Genomic DNA, 24,159 nt, shown 5'->3' on the forward strand with positions numbered 1-24,159 from the left:
GGAGGATTCACAGCTTCTCCTAGACCGCACCCACAGGCTACGCCCCGCCCGATGTTATCACCAGGGTGCATTTTTTCACCACGAAGGAAGCCATCTCGGCAATAAGCCGCTCCAAAGATGAAATCACTTTCCAAGGGGCCTCCCTCCAGATTTATCAAGACCAATCTCCTCTCACTCTCCAAAAGACGCGAGCCCTCCGTCCCCGCTAACCACTTACTTTCAAGCCCAAAAAATGTGCTACAAATGGCTCTTTCCCACAGCCTTGCAATTTTCCTACAAGGGCACACTGAGAAAAATTAGCCACCTAGACGACGCTGAAAACATTATGCTTCCAGACTCCCCCAGGCCCTCGCCTCCACCAGCAACAGCTGATTCAGACCCCATGGCCTCCCCTAAGTCTAAACAAAACTTGTGATCGAAGGTTCCGAGATTCGGGAAAAGGAAATAGCCAGGCACGGTCCCATAAAGGAGTCATCAGCACTCTATGACCCGGCCGCCGGCCTGGCGTCCTGGAGCCGACCATCATCTACAGGAACACAGATGAGCTTCATCTCTACTGCAGCGGGCCTCACCCCACGGCCCATGCCCAGCTCCAAGGCACAATCCACCTATGAGTCCTTGGAGCGATCCACCAAGACTACTTGTGATTCTGGCCATGTTGGCCACATACTGTTCTATGGCCCCGTTGGCCAGCGGGGGTTCTAGGCCCACAAAGGGTCCACCACCCTCAGTTAAATCTTGGTCTTCCCATTGGTGATCCGAGCAAAAACACCAAAGGCAGGTTGATAAATGGTCACATATCCCACGACATGTTGGTTGACCCTTCTGCATCTCCCCCCCCCCCCTTCCTCAGAACTTGTTGGCGACTCCAGATCTTGCCCCGGAACATCAGACTCTGAGGTTTGTCTCCCTAAATGTTAAGGGACTGAATTTGCCAGCCAAGCGCAAATCAATCCTACAAAAACTCCAGAACGACAATGCTGCAGTAGCTATGCTACAGGAAACTCACCTACTGCCAGCAGACCTCGGACGCCTACGCTCCCGAAACTTCCCGAAGCAACTCCTCGCATCTGGGAATTCTAAGAGGGGTGGCACGGCAATCCTATTCAGAAAGGAGCTGAACCCTCAAATACTGGACTCCATAAACTGCCCAGAGGGGCGGTTCATAGCGGTGAAGTGTCTGCTGTTGGGACAATTATATTCCATAGTCTCAGTATACGCGCCAAATTGGGGTTAGGCGCCTTTCTATGAGTCGTTAAGTACAACTCTTTCTTCCTTCTTGGAGGGCCAGATAGTGATCGGCGGCGATTTTAATGGAGTCCCGGAACCCGTGAAAGACAAGTCACACCGACCCTCTGCTGGGGACCTCGCTATAGCCCTAGCTGTCCTGCAATTATTTAGAACTCTAGGGGTGGTGGACTCATGGAGGGTACTCCACCCGTCTGAAAAAGACTTTTCTTTCTATTCCTATGTTCACAGGACGTTCTCTAGGATAGATAGTATATCCGCAAATCTTCACTTTCACCAACGATGTGACAATAGGCTCCAGAATCTTATCCGACCATGCCCCGGTGACCCTCGAAATCCGGGTGCAGTGACCACCCAACCCCCAACAGCGCAGATGGACGCTATATGACCCAATCCTTAACGAGATGCCACTCAGAGACGCAATCGCAACCACGATCAATAACCTTTTTAAGGAAAACCCTAGCGAAGACAACTCCTCCGCCAACAACTGGGACGCAATGAAGGCAGTGGTACGGGGGGGAACTGATTGCCCAAGACGTGGCCTATCACAGGCATAGATGACAAACTCGCCAAAGCCTTGAGGAAGAACTCGAAAAAGCAGAAAGGATCCATAAGGAGAAAGGCTGGACCCCTAAAATCAAACAAGCTATCTGAATAGCACAAAAGAAGATCGAGGCTCACTACGCTGAACATACTGCCCACCAAATGGCAAAAGCTAAACAGTTTTACTACGCTAAAAATAATAAAGCGAACAAACTACTGGTGGCCAAACTTGCCAAGGTGAAAAGGAATAATACGATCGTGGGCTTGCGGGATCAGCATGGCAAAACCCAATACGCTGACCAAGACAAACTACGTCTCGCCAAGGCCCACCTGACTCAGGTGATGACCACCCCGGTACAGGACATAAAGGAACAGAGGGAATACTTGCGGAAGGCAGCGCTTCCCCGACTAAAAAAGGCAGCCCATGACTCCCTGGGGGTGCCGATTACTGACGAGGAAGTGGACAAGGCGATAAAAGCCCTTAAATCCCGGGCCCCCGGCCCGGATGGATATACAAACAGGTTCTATAAGATTTTCAAACCCCAATTACTAGCACCGCTGGTGCAGCTCTTTAATTCATTCAGGACCACGGGCACTATAACCCCGTCCATGCAGGAGTCAATTACGGTCTTTCTGCCTAAACCCGGAGGCGACCCGAAAAACCCTGCATGATACAGACCCATTGCCCTACTCAATATAGATGCCAATATATACTTTAAAATTCTAGCAACACGACTGTCCCAGATTTTGCGCAGATAGTCGGTGCTGATCAGAGTGGCTTCCTCAAACACTGCTCCACGGCCGACAACATCCGTAGAGCCTTGGACCTGGTGGAACTTGCCTCCCGAGATTCCCAGGAGTTGGTGCTTCTGGCCCTGGATGCAATCAAGGCATTTGACAAAGTGGACTGGACCTTTATGAGGCTCACCCTCGAGGCCTTTGGGTTTGGCCCGGAATTTTGCACTATGACTCTGGCTAACTATAAAGCGCCCAAAACCCTTCTCAGAGTTCATGGCACCCTCTCCTCCCCTATCAGCCTAACCTGTGGAACCAGGCAAGGATGTCCACTGTCGCCACTCCTCTTCGCACTAATTATGGAACCGTTCACCAACGGATCAGGCTGAATCCTGCAATCAAAGGCTTTCAATCGGGCTCAGCGCACCATAAACTGGCCCTCTATGCGGACGATGTTCTTCTGACCATCACGGAGCCCCGTGCCTCTCTCCCTCAGGCCTTGGCTGAGATAGCGAGCTACGGAAAGGTCACGGGTTTTGCCATCAACTTCCGGAAATCAGCTGCCATGGGAGTGGGTCTGTCTCTGGAGGACCGGGAAGCCCTAACCCCGCTATGCCCAATACAATGGACGACCACGGGAATCAACTACCTAGGGGTCCAGATTCCAGCTAACCCAAGAGATGTCTACCGAGTAAACTTTCCCCCACTATTCACGGACCTGGAGGCAGACTTAAAGTGTTGGACAGCACAGCCTGTAAAATGAACTTACTACTGAGATTCCTATACGCTTGTTCCTCACTCCCGGTACCTATCCCAGCACCAGCCCTTCCAAACTTACAGAAGAAAATGCTGCAGTTTATTTGGAGGGGGAAAAAAGCCAGGATCCCTAAGACCATGATGCTAGGCAACGCAAAGCTTGGTGGCCTCGGGGTCCCGGATCTACAGAAATACCAGATGGCGACTCAGCTGGCCTGCATTCAATCGTGGCAAATACTCACTAACCGCCCCAGATGGGTGGATCTCGAACAGGCGCAGCTACCTCTCCCACTCTTTCTCCCACACATCCCTCCTCCGGAACGGCGACGGTGGCGGGAACTTCTGGCGACCACTAAACATACCATCTCTATCTGGGACAAAACGCTGAAACAAAAGAGGATCCCGGTGGGACTCAGCCCCTCCTCCCCGGTGTTCATGAACCCAACTTTCTCACTCGGGCTGTCCACCCGGAACTTTAGGTCTTGGATTGCGGGAGGCCTGGAGACCCTGGGACAACTCTTCAAAGGAGGACAACTCTGTACCTTTGAGCGAAGTAAATAACTCTTTAAGCTTCAGGAACAGGACAGATTCACATATATCCAGCTGCGCCACTGGTGCACTCACCCACAGACCCGCCAAGCAGCCACCCACCCCCCCCACAGCTATTGAACTGACCCTACTGAGCTCCCAGTCCGAGGGAGAATTTCTACCCTATACAAACGCCTCCAAAAGGACTTTTTATAATCTCCAAGACCCGGTATATGGCCCAATGGGAAGCAGACCTGGGCCACTCCATCGAGGACCAGATATGGGTTGATATTTGGTCCCGGGCCCACACCTCCTCAGCCTGCATCACAAATAGAGAATGCGCCTACAAAACCCTCCTCCGTTGGTATTACCCTCCCCTAAGACTTCACCATATGAATCCTAAACTCGATCCAAAATGCTGGAGACAATGTGGCCAAATAGGGTCCTTCTTGTATATGTGGTGGTCCTGCCCTAAGGCTCAAACCTTTTGGAAACAATGCCTAGCGACGATTGCAGAAATTACTCAGATGCGGCTGCCCCTAGGCCCCAAACCCATTCTTCTTGGAGATCCAATTCCCGGAATCTACCCAAGGTCTGGACCCAAAGCTAAACTATTATCCCAGTGCTTACTGGCGGGCAGAAATGTGGTAGCCGCACTTGGAAAACGGCAGAAGGCCCACTTAAGCCCTCCTGGTGGGTGAAAGTCTGGGACATCCTGATCGCTGAAAGGGTGACAGCTGCCGGGGCGGGCCTCCTACATTGCTTTCATAACATTTGGGGCCCGGTCTTAGACTTTTACCAAAACTTTCCGGCCCTAACATACAAGCCCCAATTAGCCAGGAGAACTTTACAAGATGGTGATCTCCAGCGGGGCCGGGAAGAAGGAACTTAAGACCCAAGGGAAGGGAGGGAAGGGACGTAAACAGTATTGTTCTCATGCTACATGTCGCGTATGATTAAACTCTGTATCGTTATAACCTGCCTGTTTAAAATAAACACATCTAAAAAAAAAAGGGAGATAGGCTTAAACCTAACAATTATAGACTTCTGGCCCGGATAGATTCAGCTGGCAAAATATACGCAAAATTCCTACTAACAGAATTTGAAAAATGGCTAAACAAAGAAAAATGAAAGACAATAACTAAGCAGGTTTTATAGCTGGTGTAGGGACAACTCCTAAACTCTTGATTATGCAAGCACTTAAACAACAAGCCATCTGCAACAAAAAAACTATATATATGTGGCCTATTTCGACTACAAACAGGCATTTGACACAGTATCCCGGTCCAAATTGTTGGATAAGTTAAAACAAGCCAAGTGTCCTGAATATCTATTGAACCTTATCCAACAGTTCTACAATGGAACCTCTATAAAAGTCAAGCTGAATAGCGAAGGACATTTAACTAAAGCTTTTCGAACAAACACAGGGTTGAAGCAGAGGTGCTTACTATCTTCAACACTTTCTAACTTTTACATAAATGATGTAAGCATGCACCTTAGTAGGGCGAGATCATTTCTACCCAAGATCAACCAAACTCTGATAAGCCATCTATTATATGCTGACGACTTGACAATAATAGACCACACTCCAATAGGTTTGCGCAGGACTTTGCATGAACTAGAAATCCAGCTGAACAAAAGCACTTAAAAATAAATTCAGAGAAATCAAATAAAATGATCTAGGGGGGGAAAAAACCAAAGACAAAGCTAAATAAAACCTGGACCATTGGTGGCAAGCAAGTGGAGATTGTAGAGTAACAAAAGTATTTGGAAGTTTAACATTAATAACAGCAAAGCTGAACTCCCGTACACAGATGATCTGAGATTTAAAATAACCAACATATGTTCCTAAGCCAAAATGATACAAAGGAAGTATGGGCAGTTCACAGACATTCCCATTATTATGTACTATACACAAAAGGTTGTGCCTGTCATAACATATGGTACAGCAAGTAGAACTCTCCAAGATCAACCACATTGACTAGCACTTGAAAGCAAATTTTGGAAAACACTGCTATCTTTACCAAAAAGCTTTTCAATGCAAATCCTTCGACATGAGTTAGGATTGACCTCGTTAGAAGCTGTAGTGAAATGGAACATGTTAATGCTGTATGCGAAATGTAAGACAAAGAGAAGTATAAAAACACAGTAATAGGCATTGTAACCGAAGCTTTCAGAGAGGAAGGAAATGATATGATAAATAAATGGGAAAGAAACTGCTGAGATATAATGACAAATGCGGATATCTGTGAAGATCTAATATCCAACCCTAACCAGGCAAAATTAAAAATATGGGAGATGGATTGGATAAAAACAATAACGAAGTGTGAGAAATACCAAGGGGCTGATTCATGAAATTATTTGCGCCAAAAACGGGGATTTGCATGCCATTCTGCCCGCAAATCCTTGTTTAACAAATGGGGATTTGCAGGCAGAATGGCGCACAAATCCCTGTTTTTCAGCGCAAATAATTCCATGAATCAGCCCCCAAGTGTTTAAAACTCAGAACGTACAAATAAGGAAAAGAAAAACGATCCCTTACTACTCCTCTATAGTTTGTATCTGGATGTTTACTGCACGAAACATCCAGATACAAACTATAGAACCAAAATTATGAGGTTCAGATTTGACCTTTGGCCCATTAAATCAAGAACAACCAGATGGGGCAAAGAGAACATTCTGGACAAAATATGTAGATACTGTAATAAGAGTGAAGAGACACTAAAACACGTATGCTAGACTGTGAAGCCTTTGAGTGTATAAGAAAAGAATACTTTCACAAGCACCTAAAGGAATATAGTACAATAAATAAAAACATTGTATGGATGATGATGCAGAATACACAGAGTATAGCTCTCAATCTATCAACTATAAGGTATTTGGAAAGAATTAAACTTGGTGAATCCACGCAGTAAGCATTTATGACCCGAGAGATAGAGAAATTAACTATTAAACAATTGTGTACAATATTTTCAAATCTGTGAGTGCTGTCATGACTAGGAAAAAAACTAACACTCGGATACTGTTGACGATATGCTCACAAATATGCATAAACACCATATGATGATTGAAAATATACCACCGCAGATAAACCTTCCAGCTAAATTCATACTCTCCTAACTTGCTTATATAACCCATGTAGTAACCTTTTTCTGGTTAATGGCTTACTTTTAAATTTTAATTTTCATATATAACTTTTTTCTTTTGTATAATTTGTCTGATATTTTAAAGATGTGTTAATATAGGATCATGAATTAAAATAGTATGTGAGCTGCTAAAGCTATGTAAAATAAATATGCGAATAATTGTAAAAATGCTATTTTATTTTAGTATGTTCATTTTTAAATCTTGTAACATAAATGGATATTTGTAAGGATAACCTTGGGGATTCCTTAGAGTGTGTCGAAGCAGGTGTTGATGCTTTCGACGCATTTGTCTGGGAAATCTCTCATACCGGTTCCCAAGGTGACAACTATGGCTAAGGCTAGGTCTGTTCAACCTTTTCCAGAAAACATTTTCCACCCTCAGCCCAGGCAAGAATTCTTTGTTTATGTCTGCTATTTTTGAGGAACCAAACCTCTGATGAGGAAATTACATCAGCTGGTGTACGATTTGGGACAAGAGAAGTCCCTGAGGAACTGGTAGATCCTAATTCAAAAATGTCAGAACTTTGACTGCCTATAATCGGCCAGTTGCCTTGATACCTCACCTGAGATAGACTTTGAAAGGCCTGACCCCACAGACCATGCTGAACCGGGGTATAGGAACCTCATGGGAAGAGTGATAGATTTTATGGGGTGGAAGTCAGTGTCCCCAAGATATGACCAGGACGACTTAACAGATATTCTTGATGAGGGACCTCAGAAAGACGCAGTCCTCCCCTTCCACAAAGCTCTTCAAAAGAGAGTTATGACAAATTGAGAGACACCTGAATCTCTGCCAGCTGTAAATAAGACATTTGTAGGAAAGTATAGACCTGCTCCCTCGGTGGATGGGAAGGGGGCTATGGCGGAGTGCCTCAAGTCAGGACTGGATACTGCAGAGAGTATAAGCAGTTCCATGGCATCTAGCGCAGTCTTGCGTAGATTTGCATGGCTAAGAAAAAAATCTGGTTTTGCATCTGATGTACAATCCAGATTACTAAATATATGCCCTTTGACGGCTTGAGGTTGTTTGGCAGCAAGGCTGCAGACCTTGAAAGCGGCAGCAAAATCACTCAGCACTGCTATAAGACAACCTCAGCAGCACTCTTATGCAGGGTCATCCTCCTGGAAGAATCACCTTTTTCGCTTCTATTCCTCTTTTGGAAAAGGGAGAGGACATGCCAGTCAGAGGGGACAACAAAAAAAACCCTTTCGTGGTGGAAAAGGGAGAGGTGCTAGATCAGCCACAGCAGCGGCTACTACCTCCTCAGCCACTGCTGCAAAGCCACTTTGAGGCCTTAACCCACAAAACCCCGGTGGGAGGCAGAATCACTCAGTATCTGGACGAATGGCGGGGCATTACATCGGATGCCTTGGCACTAGAGATAGTGACACATGATTACTGTCTTCCTTTTCATCAAAGGCCTTAAGATCATCCAGCGGAAGCCAACTCTGTAAAAACTCCAGACCAGCTCCTTATGCAGGATATTTTAACCCTGTTAGAGAAAGGTGCAATCGAACATATACCTGTAGCGAAGAGGAACAAGGGTTGGTACTCCCCTTATTTTCTCATTCCCAAAAAGGACAGAGGATTCATACCCATCTTGGACTTCAGAAATTTGAACAAATTCCTCATGAAGGACAAGTTCAAGATGGTGACACTTTCTCAGTTCCTTCAGGCTCTTCAGCTTCACGACTGGCTGGTTTCATTGGACCTTCAGGATGCTTACTTTCATGTGCCAATCCATCTCAAACGCACAAAGTACCTGATGTTTGCAATTGGCGGATCTCACTATCTGTTTCGAGTTCTGCCATTTGGGCTGACCTCCGCCCCGAGGGTCTTCACCAAACTAATGGCGGTAGTGGCAGCGAGTCTCAGGAGGGAGGGGATTCACATCTACCCTTATCTGGATGATTGGCTAATCGGGGCAAATTCACTCGAACTGGCCCAGGGAGATCTAGCCATGACCTGTCACTTCCTACACAAATTGGGCTTCTCCCTCAATTACAAGAAGTCACAAATGATTCCGAGCCAAAGACTCCAATTCATCGGAGCGGTCCTGGACACCACCTCAGGCGTTTGACTTCCTAAGATTGCTAGGCCTCATGGCATCCTGGATTTTTCTGGTGCCAGAGGCTCGACTGAGGATGAGATCCCTTCAATGGGCTCTCAGGATTCAATGGTCCCAGTTTTCAGGAGAGATGTCAGATCTTCTACAAGTCCCATCCAAGGTGGCTCAAGATCTCCTATGGTGGGCTCACAAGGAAAATATCCTCAGAGGGGAACCTTTTTGGCAACCATGGCCGGAGATAACTGTAGTGACGGACGCCTCGCTCACAGGGTGGGGAGCCCACACCAACAATCTGACAATCAGCGGTCATTGGTCTCCATCGGAGTCCAAACTACAAATCAACCTTTTGGAGCTGAGGGCAATCAGACTAGCGCTGAAGGCCTTTCTGCCTCTGTACAGGGAAAGAATGTCCTGATAATGACGGACAACACAGTGGCCATGTATACTACCTCAACAAACGAGGAGGCGTAGGATCATTCCCGCTGTGCAGAGAGACAATGCAGCTCTGGTTCTGGGAAATGCAAGAAGGAATCTCTCTGTCGGCAGTTCACCTAGCCGGAGAGCTGAACATGGCAGCGGACACTCTGAGCAGGCAGGGCAAAATCTCCCACGAGTGGGAGTTAGCTCAGGAAGTCCTTCAAGAGACCGTCTCCCTTTGGGGAAGCCCTCAAGTGGATCTGTTCACGACTGCGGCAAACCCGAAGTGCAATCTGTATTGCTCATGGGAATTTCCCCCGAGAGGAGCTCTAGGGGACGCATTCGTAGTGGACTGGGTAAATCCACTCCTTTACGCGTTTCCTCCAGTCCCCGTGATTCGTCAGGTAATCCGGAGGTTGAGAAAGTTCAGGAGAACCATGATCCTAATTGTCCCGGACTGGGCCAGGAGGACGTGGTACCCGGACCTTCTGGACATGTCCATCTGCCCTCCAATACGTCTTCCACAAAGAGAGGATCTTCTCTCGCAAGAGGAAGGTCGGGTTCTCCATCCAGAGGTCAAGACACTCAACCTTCACGCCTGGCTTCTGAAAGGATGAGAAACAAGGATTGGGACCTCCCGGATGACTTTATGGAGATTTTGCTTTCGGCCAGAAGACCAGCAACAAAATCCTTATACCAGTGTCATTGGAAGAAATTCAATAACTGGTGCAAGGATAAGAATGTGGATCCCTTTTAATGTACCACTTCCATGGTGCTTTCCTTTCTATTACATTTAGCCAACTCGGGGCTCCAAGTTGGAACTATTGAAGGATATTTGGCAGCGCTATCTATCTTCAAGCGCTCCTCAGAGGAAGTGTCATGATGCCTACCCCCGGGCATCCGGACCAAGCCCATCAGCCCCGGGAGCAGGCATCCAGATATTCATTAAAACCCCAGCAGCCCCAGCTAGGGGCTGTCTGGGTTCAGTCCTGGCGCCTTAGGCACCAGGCTCATAGACATTACTTACCTCATGCAGATCATGCTGCAACTGAATCCAAGCCAACGTGAGGCTTGGATGGAACTATTTTGTTACAGGGACTATTTTTTACTTGGTGTGGTTCTGGGGAACTTCTTACCTGGAACTACTTTGGAGGCGATTTAAACCACGCCCGATCAGCAACACACGCTTCGCCTTATTCTGCATCCAGCAGCGTAACGCTCACCGTGCCTGCAGTCAGCATCCAGTCTTCAGCCACGCTGTCTCGAATCCAGAGCTCCTAGCAAAAGAGGAAAGAAGAAGGAAAGGTTAGAACACCGACATTATTTCAATCCTTACCTGATTCCGGATCCATCACGTCTTCGAACTTGAAAAGGACATTATTTCTGCACGCGTCGCTTCGCCAGCTGCAGCGTCGCGCCATACTCGCCAGTCCTCACAGCATTTTTCGATCCGGCGCTGCCTCCATCCTTTTCTTTGCCGAACTCCAGCACCGGGGGGAAAACAAAAGAAAACAACAAGGTGAGCCAAGAGAGCCGACAAATACAATCTCTTACCACCATAGGCTTACCTGATTTACCACTGGAGGCATTACCCTTTAATACGCCTCATCTTCATTTGCCGCACCTATAAAGGGAGAAAACAACAAGTTTAACTCATGCAACTTTTACCGGACAGTGTTGGGTAATACAGACTCTTACCTGAACGCCAGCAGCTGTCTCGAGACAATATTCTTTGGAACCAGTTGCGATTCAACAAGGGAATGGAATAAGAGTGATCATCGGACATATTGAACTCTTTGAACTTTATAATCAATATTCCTCCAGAACTCCTCCAGCACCTTCAAACCAGTGAAGTAACTGGTATCTACGCGCCCCTGCATGCCATGCAGGATGGAGAGCTCATCATTTAAAAACATAAGGTGAGGTTACTAAAAGGGGTTATCGGAGGTGACAAGAGGGGAGAACGAGAACAGTGGGAGGGGGCCATCCCTAAAATCCACGGGTGGCTAAATCCCTTTCTCAACTTGCAGGAGAATACTTCTACGGATCAAGCAGACTGTCCGGGTCCGATCGCCGCCCCTGTGGGAACCAGGTGAGCGTAACAGGAAGTTTCATATTTCAAAATGCCTTTAGTTATCCAATTTCTTAAAGGGTTAACAAATACGTTCCCTCCTACACTATTCCAAGTTCCCATTCAGGATTTAAATTTTGTCTTAAAGTTTCTTATGTGTGCCCCTTTTGAGCCTTTACATTCTTATCCTTTAAGGCGCCTAACTTTAAAAACGGTTCTACTAGTGGCTTTAACTTCAGCCCGCAGGGTGAGTGAGTTGCAGGCGCTCTCTTGCAAGCCTCCTCACACGGTTTTCCACAAGGATAAAGTTGTTTTAAAGGTCAAGCCTTTTTTCCTACCTAAATTAGTTTCGGATTAAATCGTCACAGATAATCAGTTTACCATCCTTTTACCCTCCTCCGCACGCTAGTAAATAGGAGGAAAGATTCCACAGACTAGACCCTAAAAGGGCTCTCAGTTTCTACATATCTAGACTGGAAAGATTTAGACAAACAGATCAGTTGTTTATCGGTTATAGTGGACACAAATTGGGCCTTGGTGTGTCCAAACAAACTATATCCAGATGGATTATCCTAGCAATATCTGAATGTTACAAATTGGCTGGGAAGGAGCCTCCAGATGGTTTAAGGGCTGATTCAACCAGGGCATAGCAACTTCCACGGCTCTTCAGAGGGGTTTCCAAGTGCAAGACATGTGTGCTGCGGCCACTTGGTCATCAATGCACACTTTTACAAAACATTGTTGTTCAGACACCACTTCTTACCAAGTAGGCCTTTTTGCAAAAGCCGTCCTTCATTCTGTGCATAAGAACTATGGTACTCCCTCTTTAAATTACAACTGCTATGGGAGTCTATCTAAGATGAGGAACACGTAGGAGGACACAATCCATTCGAAGAACAAGTTACTTACCAACTGTAACATTCTTTCGACCGGATGTTCCTCCCATGTATTCCTCATCGACCCTCCCAACCTACCCCTCCGTACAGTTCTTACGCTTGTTGCACTTCTACTTCCTTAAGAGCCTGACATCTGCCGACACAAAATACAACTGATGCGACCATTAGCATCGAAAAAACAGAACTGAACCAACGGGCGCGGCTCGAGCCCTTTATACGACAGAGGACGTCGACGCTCGATGACGGCCTTCGAGGGACCAAGCTACGCGGCCTCGAGCACAGCACCCTCTGGCGAAAAGATTCCCGAAAGAAGCAGCAAGCTGCCAAATATATCTAAGATGAGGAATACGTGGGAGGAACATCCAGTCGAAAGAATGTTACAGTTGGTAAGTAACTTGTTCTTCTCACTCCCTTTCTCTCTCTCCCTCTCTCGCTCTCTCGCTCTCTCGCTCTCTCTCTCTCTCTCTCTCTCTCCCCCCCTTAGCTCTCAGCTCAACCTAACTTATGGGGTGTCACCCACCAAGGGTGTTATTTCTGCTATCCCAGCAATCCACATGCACCTCTCCCATACACAGACGCACACTTGCACCATAACTCTCCAGCAGCCACACACAAACCCTTTTTCTGCCCCTCTAGTTTTCACTCTGGCACTCTAGATCTCTCTTTCTCTCCCCCTTAATCTCACACCCAAGCTCTCTCTCTCACCCTGACTCTCTCTCACCTTTCGCACCAGCACTTTGTACCCTAGCCCTCACTCTCACGTGCACCCTTGCTCTCTCTCACTCGCCTTTACCATGAAAGTCTTTCAGAGCGCTTAATATTTTTACCAGAACATAAATGCATTTAGACTTTGTTTGCAATATTAATGGTAATCTACATAATGGTTTCAGATGGGTATCTGGCTACCATACACATGCCTCATGCCTCATGCCAGATCAGTAGCACATGTTAACATGGCACGATTTCGATTGGTACAAAGCAGCAATCTTAATCTTTTTGTTGTTGTTAAGCGTTTAGTCCAAGCATTTTTGTTTCTTCTTTGTCTTTAAGTCTCGAAAGTACAGACACAAAACCCAGGGTAGATTTTATGTATGCAGACATAAAAACAATCATTGTCAAATCGAATAGCCGTAGGCATAGTGTAAACATGGTGTTCACTTCCGTGAATAGAAGTCTTTTGTACTACTTATATTACTAATGCCCTGTGTCTTTAACAGCAGACATTTGACGTTTCATACTATTTACTAGGTATGTAAGTATTTACTGCATGTATGTCAATACGTTACTGCAAATACCAAAACGATTGGCTTTGCCAAAGCTTGAATCATCAGATGGCATGAATCATTGCACTGTCTCTGCTGTTGCACAGATTACTCTGGTGCTGTTGCTTTTTGTCTTATTTAGGTAATCTGTGTGTTGCAGTGAGGTGTCTGGTAATACAAAAATGGTAGAGCAAACCAAGGATTGGACTAGAGATTGCTCTGTTCATAACTGGGAGTTAGGGGTATGTTATGGCTATGGTGACAAAATTATGTTTTCTTCAAAAAAACAAAAACATGAAGGCTGGAATCAAAACTTGTGACATTGCTCTGGGCATCCCTTCAGACCATTTTCTGCCTGCCATGCTAATACAGAAAGGGAAATACCATATTTAAATGAGGGCTGGTCCTGTTAAGCCACGTCCCTTCTTTATAAACCACAAGCAACCCAGAAGTTGGGACTGTACTGCGCTTTTTGGGGTTGGACCAAACATGATTTGCATATGCCTAGCCAAACGATGGCGTTGGCGGTGCTCAGAGCAGTGCCTGTGGTTAATTCATAACCTTCCACCCTCCCTCTATTTGGTTATAGAAAAAAACATGTTTAACCTTTACTCTTCTAAATTATGCTTCTGGATATGAACATGTCCCTTACATTTACAATAATGTTTTGTCTAGCCAAACGTCTGACATTCAGCATTTTGCACCCTCCCCACTTACCATAACTTTACTAAATACACACTCTGCGATGAAACATATATTGGATATACATGATTACATACAGGAACATAACTTAGATGTCATGTGTCTCACAGAGACATGGCTCACTGATTCACATGGGCCCACGATAGAACAGATGACACCACCGGGCTACGTCTTCCTCGGAAAACACAGAGAAGGGACTGTAGGAGGAGGAGTTGCCATTTTATTTAAAAAGTAATTAGGTTTTTATGAGGCCAACATTGAATGCATCGGGAGTGATATTATTCACATCAAGATGACTTCAAATCCGAATTTCACCCTGAATTTAGTCCTTCTCTATAGACCACCCAAAGTTACCAACAGTTTTAATGAAGAAATTGTTAATATTATTACACCTATGATGACCACCAATACGGGATTGGTCATTTTAGGAGATTTTAACCGTTGGAAAGGTGACAAAAGGGATAAAAAAGCACTGGCCTTAGAAAAAATGCTAAACAATCACCAACTTACAATTAAAAATGTGGACCCTACACATAAGGGCCATATACTGGATTGGATTGGTATTAATAACATACAGGTTGGAGACATCGTGACTAGACCATGTATTTGGTCTGATCACTTCTTTGTCTCGTGTACATTGAGGCTTCCCGCCTTAGCACGTAGAGTGCATGTACCTACACACAAAGTCAAAGCTCGAAATTTCAAAAACATCACCTCGTCTATCTTGGCTACATGCATGCAAACTCTGATTACTAAAACAGTCGACTCCGACGATCCGGAGACGCTTATAAATAATTATAATCAGGAGATCACTGATATGCTCGATAAATTTGCACCTATGAAAGATAAACTGGTTGGAGATTTACCAAATCGCCACAAATGGTTCTCCCCTTCCTTAGCAGAACTCAGAGCAAGCAAAAGGCAGGCTGAACACATCTGGCATAAAGACAGATCCATCCACTACTAACTTGTTAGATTGGAAACAAAAAGAGAAACAGTACAAAGCAGAAATTATCGAGGCCAAGAAAACCTTTTATAACAACCAAATTAGCCTAGCTGGAGATGAGAAAAAGGAACTCTTTCGCCTATTTAGATCCTGGGAGAAACCTACTGCTTGTTGTCTTCCCATAAAACCAACAGACGATGACTGCGAACGGGTACAGAAGGCTTTTGCAGATAAACTATTAAAAGCCCAAGATAAAATTAAACTGGAAGCACTAGCAGCCCTGTCGTCTGCACAAATGCCCACTCCAGTATCCACCGAGACACATCATACTTGTACACAACTGTTAAAAACTCAGACAGCTTCTATATCAAGCAGGGATTCTCTACCAGGTCCTGCTGCAGGTTTCACCTTCAGAGAGTCTACTGCTGTTGATATTTTGAAAATCCTTAAGTCTATGCACCCCACTAACTGTCCTGGTGAACTGCTTCCATCCAAACTAATTTTGGAACATAAGGAACTTTTCGCACCTTTTCTTTGCAGATTTGCAAACGCCTCCTTTCGAACAGGTGTGATTCCTCAATCAATAAAGAATGTAGCAGTTTCACCGCTGCTAAAAAAAAAGCAGGCCTTGATCCCTCTGATGCAGCAAACCTAAGGCCAATCACCAACACCCTGTTTTTCCTTAAGCTCATCGACAAGATAGCAACCATCCAGCTACAGGACCATGTCCAGACGGCTGGCATTTTACATGCAAAGCAGTTAGGGTTCAGAAGCCATCATGGCACAGAGAGTGCCCTGCTGAACCTGCAGACATATATGCTCTCCAGACTAGAAGATAGCAAGTCAGGGCTGCTGATGTTGTTGGATCTATCAGCAGCCTTTGACTTGCTAGATTACAAAATCTTGCTTGACAGAATGCAGACTGTTGGGGGCCTTTCCGATAATGCCATAGCCTGGTTGAGGGCATTCATGGAGGGTCGTCGATCACAGGTGTATTGGGGAGACAGTTCCTCTGGGTCACAAATTATAACTTGTGGTGTACCCCAGAGGGCATGTCTTTCCCCACTGTTATTCAACATCTACATTTTTCCTCTCTGTTACGAATTAGATCTTTTCCAGACCTTCTTCTGTAACTATGCTGATGACTTCCAGCTAGTCCTCAACATTACTGGCGATTATGACACTGATGAACTTGCAGTAAAAGCGTTTTATCAACTGATAAAACAGTGGATGTCCACTAACTGGTTATGTCTGAACGCTACAAAGACGGAGCTTATGATCTTTGGCCCACGTCAGGCACAAATCAAGTTGGGACAGGAGTATACTGGTTTTAGGATAGATGGTAGTTTCATCAACACCGTGCAGAAAGTAAAAACCTTGGGCACATTCATGGGAAACAGTTTAGACTGTGAAGCACATGTTGCAGCCATCACCACTAGCACTAACTATCATCTCAAAGTGCTTAGGCAAGTTGCACCACTAGTCTCGGTTGAAAACCGCATCAAACTCGTGAGAGCTGTTATCTTGGCACGTAATGATTATTGCAATGCACTACTAGGCGGTGCAGGTAAAGCAGAAATCCAGGAGTTACAAAAAATACAAAACAAAGCCATTCGCATAATTTTCCAGAACCTACTACTGCAGCCATAAAAAAATTGCAATGGCTTCCTGTGGAACGCAGAATTCAATTCAAATTGATAACCATATGCCATAAATGCATTTTTGGTAGTGCTCCTGCTTACCTCAAGGATGTCATTAGCATTTACCAGCCCAAAAGAAAGCTCAGGTCAGCTGAAGGATATCTTTTGGTACAGCACCGGGTGAAATGCTCTCGAGGCTCTGGAAGAGCCTTTCACACCCAGGGAGCTAAGGCATGGATCCCTGCGCAAGACAACAGATCTTCTTGCCTTTCGAAAACAATTAAAAACGCATCTTTTTAACTAGAGTAATCTTCTGCGGTAGTCTTTTGCTCACTGTACTCTGTTCTCTCCGCGCCTGGATGCCTATGGGCTTTGGCGCGGTACAAACACAATAACATAACATAACATATGGCATTATACATGAACCGTGCGATACATCCCTTTCACAATGTATTTGGGATTATTCTTTGTTCAGGGAATGTTCAACAGCAGAACAGAAGCACAAATAACATAGGTTTGTAGCTAATGTTTAGTAACAGATTTTGATTATTATTTTTAGATTGGCAGCCGGAGCAGTGTTTATTCCCCAGAAAGCAATGTAAGAAAAACTGGCTCCTATATTTACGAGGAATTCATGCCAACAGATGGAACAGATGTAAAGGTATAGCAGCTGTTATTGTTTTTAAACTGTGACTCTGATGTATTGTTTTCGCTAAACTATATCAATGGGTTCTTGTCACTGCCAGCTTGTGTGCGTGCCTTGGAATGAGTGTGTAAAAGAAGCAGTACCATTGTATTATGTCATGTTTTTTTATGCAGTTCTGATTGTCTGTTACTTCATGTCAGAGAATTGTAGCCAGCTGCAAAGAACATGAGGAAAGCTAATAATGAACATTTATATTTTAAAAGTAATAGAAATGTAACAAAGTGCTGCAGATATGCACTTTTCTTCATATTAATGGCTTCCTAATGTCACCAGAGTGCCTGCCCTAGCAGCAAAATGTTTCAAGAACACATAGGCATTTCCCAGCCCTGTGCCCGACTCCAATCCCCACACACCAGTGTGGTGTTTGTGCCAAAGTTCCTTTCAGGTGAAATGAGAACCTTGCCTCCTTTCTCCCCAGACCCCAGCACAAAAGGTTTTTTTCTTTTTTGTTTAATCCTGGTCTGAGTGTTGCTTCTTTTGCCCACTCTGAATTTCCCAAGGTCCTTTTGTAATGCGGCAGACTGCCATCAAGGAATGCAGCACTGTGGGAAAGAAGGCTACTCAAACAGACACTTGAGCTGGAACTGAAGGAAGCAGAGACACAACACAAAGCTAAACAAACACCCAAAACAGTAAGAAATCTCTGAAAAGTGAGAACCCAAGTAGAAACCCATATGGCAGATCACACTGCAGAATCTCTAGTACGCACTAAACAGTCCTAGTATGCACACGGAGGTAAAGCTAACAGGTTCCTAGCAGCTAAACTCAATAAACAAAAAACCCATGACTACATAGTGTGTCTTAAGAACCCGAAAGGGGGGATAAGCACATCCGAGGATGAAAAGTTAGACATCATGAAAAAGTTCCACCTAGGCCTCCTCAAAAGAGAGGAACTATCCCCACAACTCCAACTAGACTACATGGCCAAAATTGCTCTCCCCAGATAACGGAAGAAGACAACCTGAAGCTTCAAGCCCCCATAACGGCCCAAGAAATAAGCAATGCCATAACACACTTGCCACACAATAAGACACCCGAGCCGGACGGGTTTAGGAACGGATACTACAAAACCTTCAGGAATCAGCTGCTGGGTCCATTAACAAACCTTTTCAACTACATCAGGGAAACTGGGGCAGTCACGCTAGACATGGGGAAATCGACCACAGTCCTAATCCTTAAACCAGGGAAAGACCCCACAGATTCTATGACAATACTGGAGGCGAGCATTATGCTTCACCTTCTTTAATTTACTACTCCTCAGCAGTTTCAACAAACCAATAAAATCAACAATAAACAGAAAAAATGTCTCCACAGACTTTTCTTGCTTTGAAACTACAATCCCCAGAGTCTGTTGTCCATCTCCTCTCTGCTCAGCTATGACCACTTCCTGTCCCTGAGCTCCTCCTCTCTTTTACTTGCTCTGAAAAGTCATTCCATAACTCCACACAAAGTCCTGCTAACTGGGCGAAGACTTGAACCACTCCAAACCGAATGTCGAACTTCCTCGACTCCAGACGACCGCTACTGCTAGTCCCCTACATCAATTATTCTTCTGCTATTCCCCTAGGAGAATGCAAAAATAGAAAATCAGGGTGGCGTCCATGTATTGCTCTCATTATAACAGTTCTCCACATATGCCAAAATACAATTTATCCTATGCAATACATATCTTGGGTGGGAATTTAATGCTCGCCTCCTAGTCTTTAATAGAATTAATACTCCCTGCGCAGTTAGCAGGGGTAATCTTCATTCTATGACAAGACTGGAGGCGAGCATTATGCTTGTTCAAAGCTTCCCAACACTGTGACTGCTAAACTCTCGGTCGGTTTGAAATAAAACTCTTTAAATGTTCGATCATTCGTCCAATCCGCTGCTAGCATAATATCTCTAAGGGATACTCCTGTCTTAAATGCTTTAGATGCCATGGCTCCTCTTACAGAATGTGCACCATACTTTCTCCCATCTATACCTGCTGCTTGCATAATTTCTTTCACCCATCTGGCAATAGTAGCTGTGGACATGCCCTGAAAAGGCCTTCTGCGCGCTATAAGCAGTTGCGTGGTATTCGCTGCTCTATGTTCTGCCGTTCTGCTTTCATATTCTTTGACGCAGCTTGCTACGCAGCACTTAGGTGTACTTGTAAAATATGGATAGTGTACTGAGGAAGTACCCATGTTAGTTCTCTGCACTATTGAAAATGTTACTCCCTCTGGGCCAAATGACCTCCTATCAACTTCTAATGATTCCCTGACAATTGTTTCAGAGACAAATATTTGTTCCCGGGACCAGCTCTCCAATAGCTTAAGGACTTCTCGGATGTCCCACACTGTCTTATAACGAGGCTCTGGAGGCACTCTAAATTTGACTCCCCGAATGAGTCTGACCACTGCTGGATGTTCTCCTGCTGGAATTCCCTCTATCGGCAGATGTCCCGCTGATATTGCGGATCTGTAAACTCCTATAGTGCGAAATGCTCTCCCGTCTTGTAATAACAGTGCTAAGAAATTTAGGATCATCACTACAGGTGCAGAAATGGGATGAACACCTCTCCCCTTGCACCAGCTAGACCACTTGGCCCAAGCCGCGTCGTAGCTCCTTCTCGTAGACGGAGCCCAGGATTCTGCGATGAGCTTAGCAGCCTGCTGCGAAATGCCTGGCAGCGCCCACTGTCTCCGGATATCCTGCACGCGATGAGCGGGAGTGTCTCCCTCACTCTCAGAGGATGATATGACCCAGCTGGGTCCGTGAGCAATTCCTCCCCCTCTGGGAGTATCCTTGGCTGATCTACAGCTAGCTCCATAAGCGTTGGGAACCGCACTTGGGACTTCCACATTGGCGTCACTATCACTAGCTCCGCTTTCTCCCTCCTGCACTTCGCCAGCACTCTGCTCAGCATCACAAAGGGAGGGAAAGCGTAGTGGGGACCTCCGCTCCATTCCCGGAGGAATGCGTCCGTCCCCTGAGCCCCTGGGTCTAGTCTCCTCCTAGTGCTCGCCTCCTAGTCTTTAATAGAATTAATACTCCCTGCGCAGTTAGCAGGGGTAATCTTCTTTGCGCAAGTTACAGGCCAGTATCATTACTCAACAGCGACGCCAAGCTATAAGCAAAGATCCTGACAACCAGGTTGGTGAAAGTCTTACCCCAAATAGTCCATGAAGATCAAGCGGAATTTATCGTAGGAAGGCACACACAGGACAACATTAGGCGGGCGGTGGACATTATAGAAGTAGGGAATAAAACAAAGCAGAAGTTCTCCATAGCGGCCTTGGACGCACGTAAAGCATTCGACAGCTTAGACTGGGCGTACTTGAAGCTAACCCTAAAGAAATACGGCTGCGACCCTACCTTCATAAGGATGGTCTTGGCGAATTGCAAACTCCCCTCAACAACATTTATAATCAATGGCAGACCCACTACAACAATACAAATTCGGAGAGGCACGCGGCAGGGCTGCCCGCTATCTACCCTTATATTCGCAATGGCAATGGAACCAGTGGCAGAAACCATAAGACAAGACCTGGAAATAAAGGGGGTATTAGAGGGAGGGATTGAGCACAGACTAGCATTATACGTGGACGATATCCTATTATTATTGAGGGACACCGCCATATCACTACCCAAAACCCTAGAAAGACTACGGGAATTTGCCAAGGTATCGGGGTTCACGATTAACTACGCAAAATCAAAAGCCCTAAACATAACAGAGGAGGAGGGCATAGCCAAAGAAATGGCGGCACAACACCCGCTAACCTGGGAACACAAGGCCATAGACTACCTGGGCGTCCAACTAACATGGGAATATAGACACCTATATGGGGAGAACATAGTGCCGTTGAGGACCTCTCGAGATGGGATACCCAGGAACTCTCATGGTTCGCACGTATAACCGCACTTAAGGTGACCCTTTTACCCTGCCTCCTATATGTAATTAGCTCCCTCCCGATAGAGATCCCCCTAAAACGAGCAGAAAACTACATGTACAGCCCTGATGAAGGTTCTTACCGAAATGCATTGGCAGAATGTATATTGATGGCAAAACATGATCGCCCAACACAGTATACTGAAAATTAATATTACTGCAAAAACGGGAATGTGAATAAAACATTCCTGGCCAAAACTACATGGATATAATTGATGTTTTGATTTAACTAAAATATTGGAGAGAGAATTACATTTCTGGAAATTTGCAGCCCTAATTAGGGGCAACTGAGATGCGCCAGTTATAATAAGGCTAAATTGCCTTATTTCTTTTTGTGGTTTATCGAGGTCCTTGTGCTATAGGACCAGTTTTGAACTGGCAGCTCCAGGTTAAAATTATATAAAACTGACTGAGAGATCTGTACACTTAATTAAAGTGAGTAAACATTGTGGTGCCCACCACTCCGGTATTTCTCAACATTTTCCTGTTCCCCACCTGGACGCTCAAATATTTACAGTGGATTGGCTAGATGACACTTTGCAGGATTCTCTGTTGGAAGGGGTTTCTGCAGCTAATTAGAGATCTGTAAGGTGCTTCAGATGTTCTTTACAGGTTGAACTGTAGACTACTTTGTCATTTAATTAGACGTTGGCAAAAGTTAGGCAGGAAGCCATGAAATGTTCCAGCAGTTGTTGGAATGTGGCAGGGTCTCCATCTAGCCTGAAGGGCAGCATGGTGAATTGGTATAGGTCATCTGGAGTGGGAAAGGCTGTTTCGGGTTTGGCCTATTCTGCCAGGGGCATCTGCCAGTAGCCTTTGGTAAAATACAACGTGGAGTTGAGCTTTGCCGGACCCAGCCTCTTGACCAGCTCATCAATTTGCAGCATGGTGTAAGTGTCAAGCTGCAGGACTTCTTTCAAGAATCAGAAGTAGATACAGAACCTCCACCTCTTGTCTGGTTTGGGTACCGGCACAACTGGTGACCAGCATTCGCTAAGGGACTTCTCTGTCACCACCAAATCCAACATTTTCCACAGCACCTGCGTATGATCTGTTCTGGACTTCAAATAGTCGATATGGTTTCACACTGACTACTTTTTCCTGGGGGTGTGCTGATGCAGTTGACTATTCCTTGGACTCGCCCTGGTGCTGTGGGAAAAACATCAGCATACCCCCCATCCATTGGGCAAGTTCTTTATATTGTCTGACACTTAGTCCTTGTGGTATAGCCACTGTGACGAAGTAAGGAAATTCATCACTTCTCCCCAAAGGGGAGCACCTCCCTGTGAGGCTAGGGAGGAGAGCCCACTCTGCAATGCCCTTCGTAGGGGTCGAGGCAAGTGGAACCTCACCTGGATAGACTCCCCCTTTGCGGACAATGACTCCTGCTCCCTTGAGGAACTGCCTGATGCCCTGCACATGATGTATATATGAAACCAGCTCATATACAAAATAATTGGAAGTTCCAAGACCAGGATGAAAAGAAAGTGAAGTTATGTTGTTACCAGAAAGAAAGAGCAGTTGTCTTTTTAAATACAAGTCTCCAATTAACTGGGATGAGTATGATGAAGAGAGAGGACACACACAGAAAACGAGAAAGAGGATGGCAGATGCGCACAGGGGAGGGCCCTTGTGCATAGAACACCAGAAGGAGGTGAAGCGGAGTGAAAAGCCTGCGAATTTCAGAACTGCTTCGAGTCAGAGAGGGAGATGCTGGAAGCCCAGTGTGTACGAAGCCGAGACAGCTGGAGTGGAAAGTTCGGTGGTGGCGTGACCACAAAGCAATCGTGGTTGGCAGACTGCCCGTTCACTACGCTGACACCACCCGACAGAGGACTCAATTAACAGTCCCGGCATGGAGAAGCTGCAAAAGAGGGAGAAACCCACAAGAAGCGGATGACGTGGAAAGCAAACCAAGAAGCAACAAGATGGAAGGACAGGATCCCAAGTACCTACCGGCACCGGAGACGTTCCCCTCCCCCCCCCCAACGCTGAAGGTAACGAGTTGAACAGGGATACTGGGAATCTGAAGGGAATACGTTCTAGCATTAGAGAAACTCGTGCCAGTACCAATGACAAAACTGGTGAAACTAAGTTGATGAAGTTGAATTGTGCCAATGCGATGAAGGGAAGCATAGAAATCCTGTAGAGTGAGAGAAATAGAAATTGTGTAGAGAAAGACTATCAGTCCCATAAGGGAACCACGGGCACTGATACAAAGGACAACAAGAGACTATTTGAAAATGGTATGATAACCAGAGCTCTAAAAGAAGTGAAGGTGTAGAAGCGCAACCATCATGAGAAGGGAGTCATTCTCCTGACCTTAGTTGATTAGACTAGTGGTAAGGTCAGGTTTATTTTGGACAGCATACTTCTTCCTTTGGACATTGACTCACGATTGATGAGCACCTTGGTTATTAAGGTAGGTACGGGAAAACCCCATAACGATAGGGAAGGATAGGCTGCTGCCTTAATTTTTTAATAAAGAACAGGTAAAAATGTCCTCAGTGTGCACATCCTTCTGATCCGCCATATATGGTGTTAGAGTGGAATGTATATCAACTGATAAAAGTTG

General features: G+C 45.6%; 1 protein-coding gene across 1 annotated transcript in view; it reads left to right on the forward strand.

The window, feature by feature from the left end:
* The window catches only part of PPIP5K2 (diphosphoinositol pentakisphosphate kinase 2), a 2,362,281-nt gene that overhangs the window by 490,950 nt on the left and 1,847,172 nt on the right, over window positions 1-24,159 (forward strand). Inside the window, exon 8 of the mRNA XM_069625464.1 lies at window positions 17,519-17,620. Within this exon, the coding sequence (XP_069481565.1) occupies window positions 17,519-17,620 (102 nt within the window). The remainder of the gene's footprint in view (window positions 1-17,518; window positions 17,621-24,159) is intronic.

This window comes from Ambystoma mexicanum, chromosome 6p, assembly GCF_040938575.1.
Source record: "Ambystoma mexicanum isolate Mex_15411 chromosome 6p, UKY_AmexF1_1, whole genome shotgun sequence".
Taxonomy (NCBI): Eukaryota; Metazoa; Chordata; class Amphibia; order Caudata; family Ambystomatidae; genus Ambystoma; species Ambystoma mexicanum.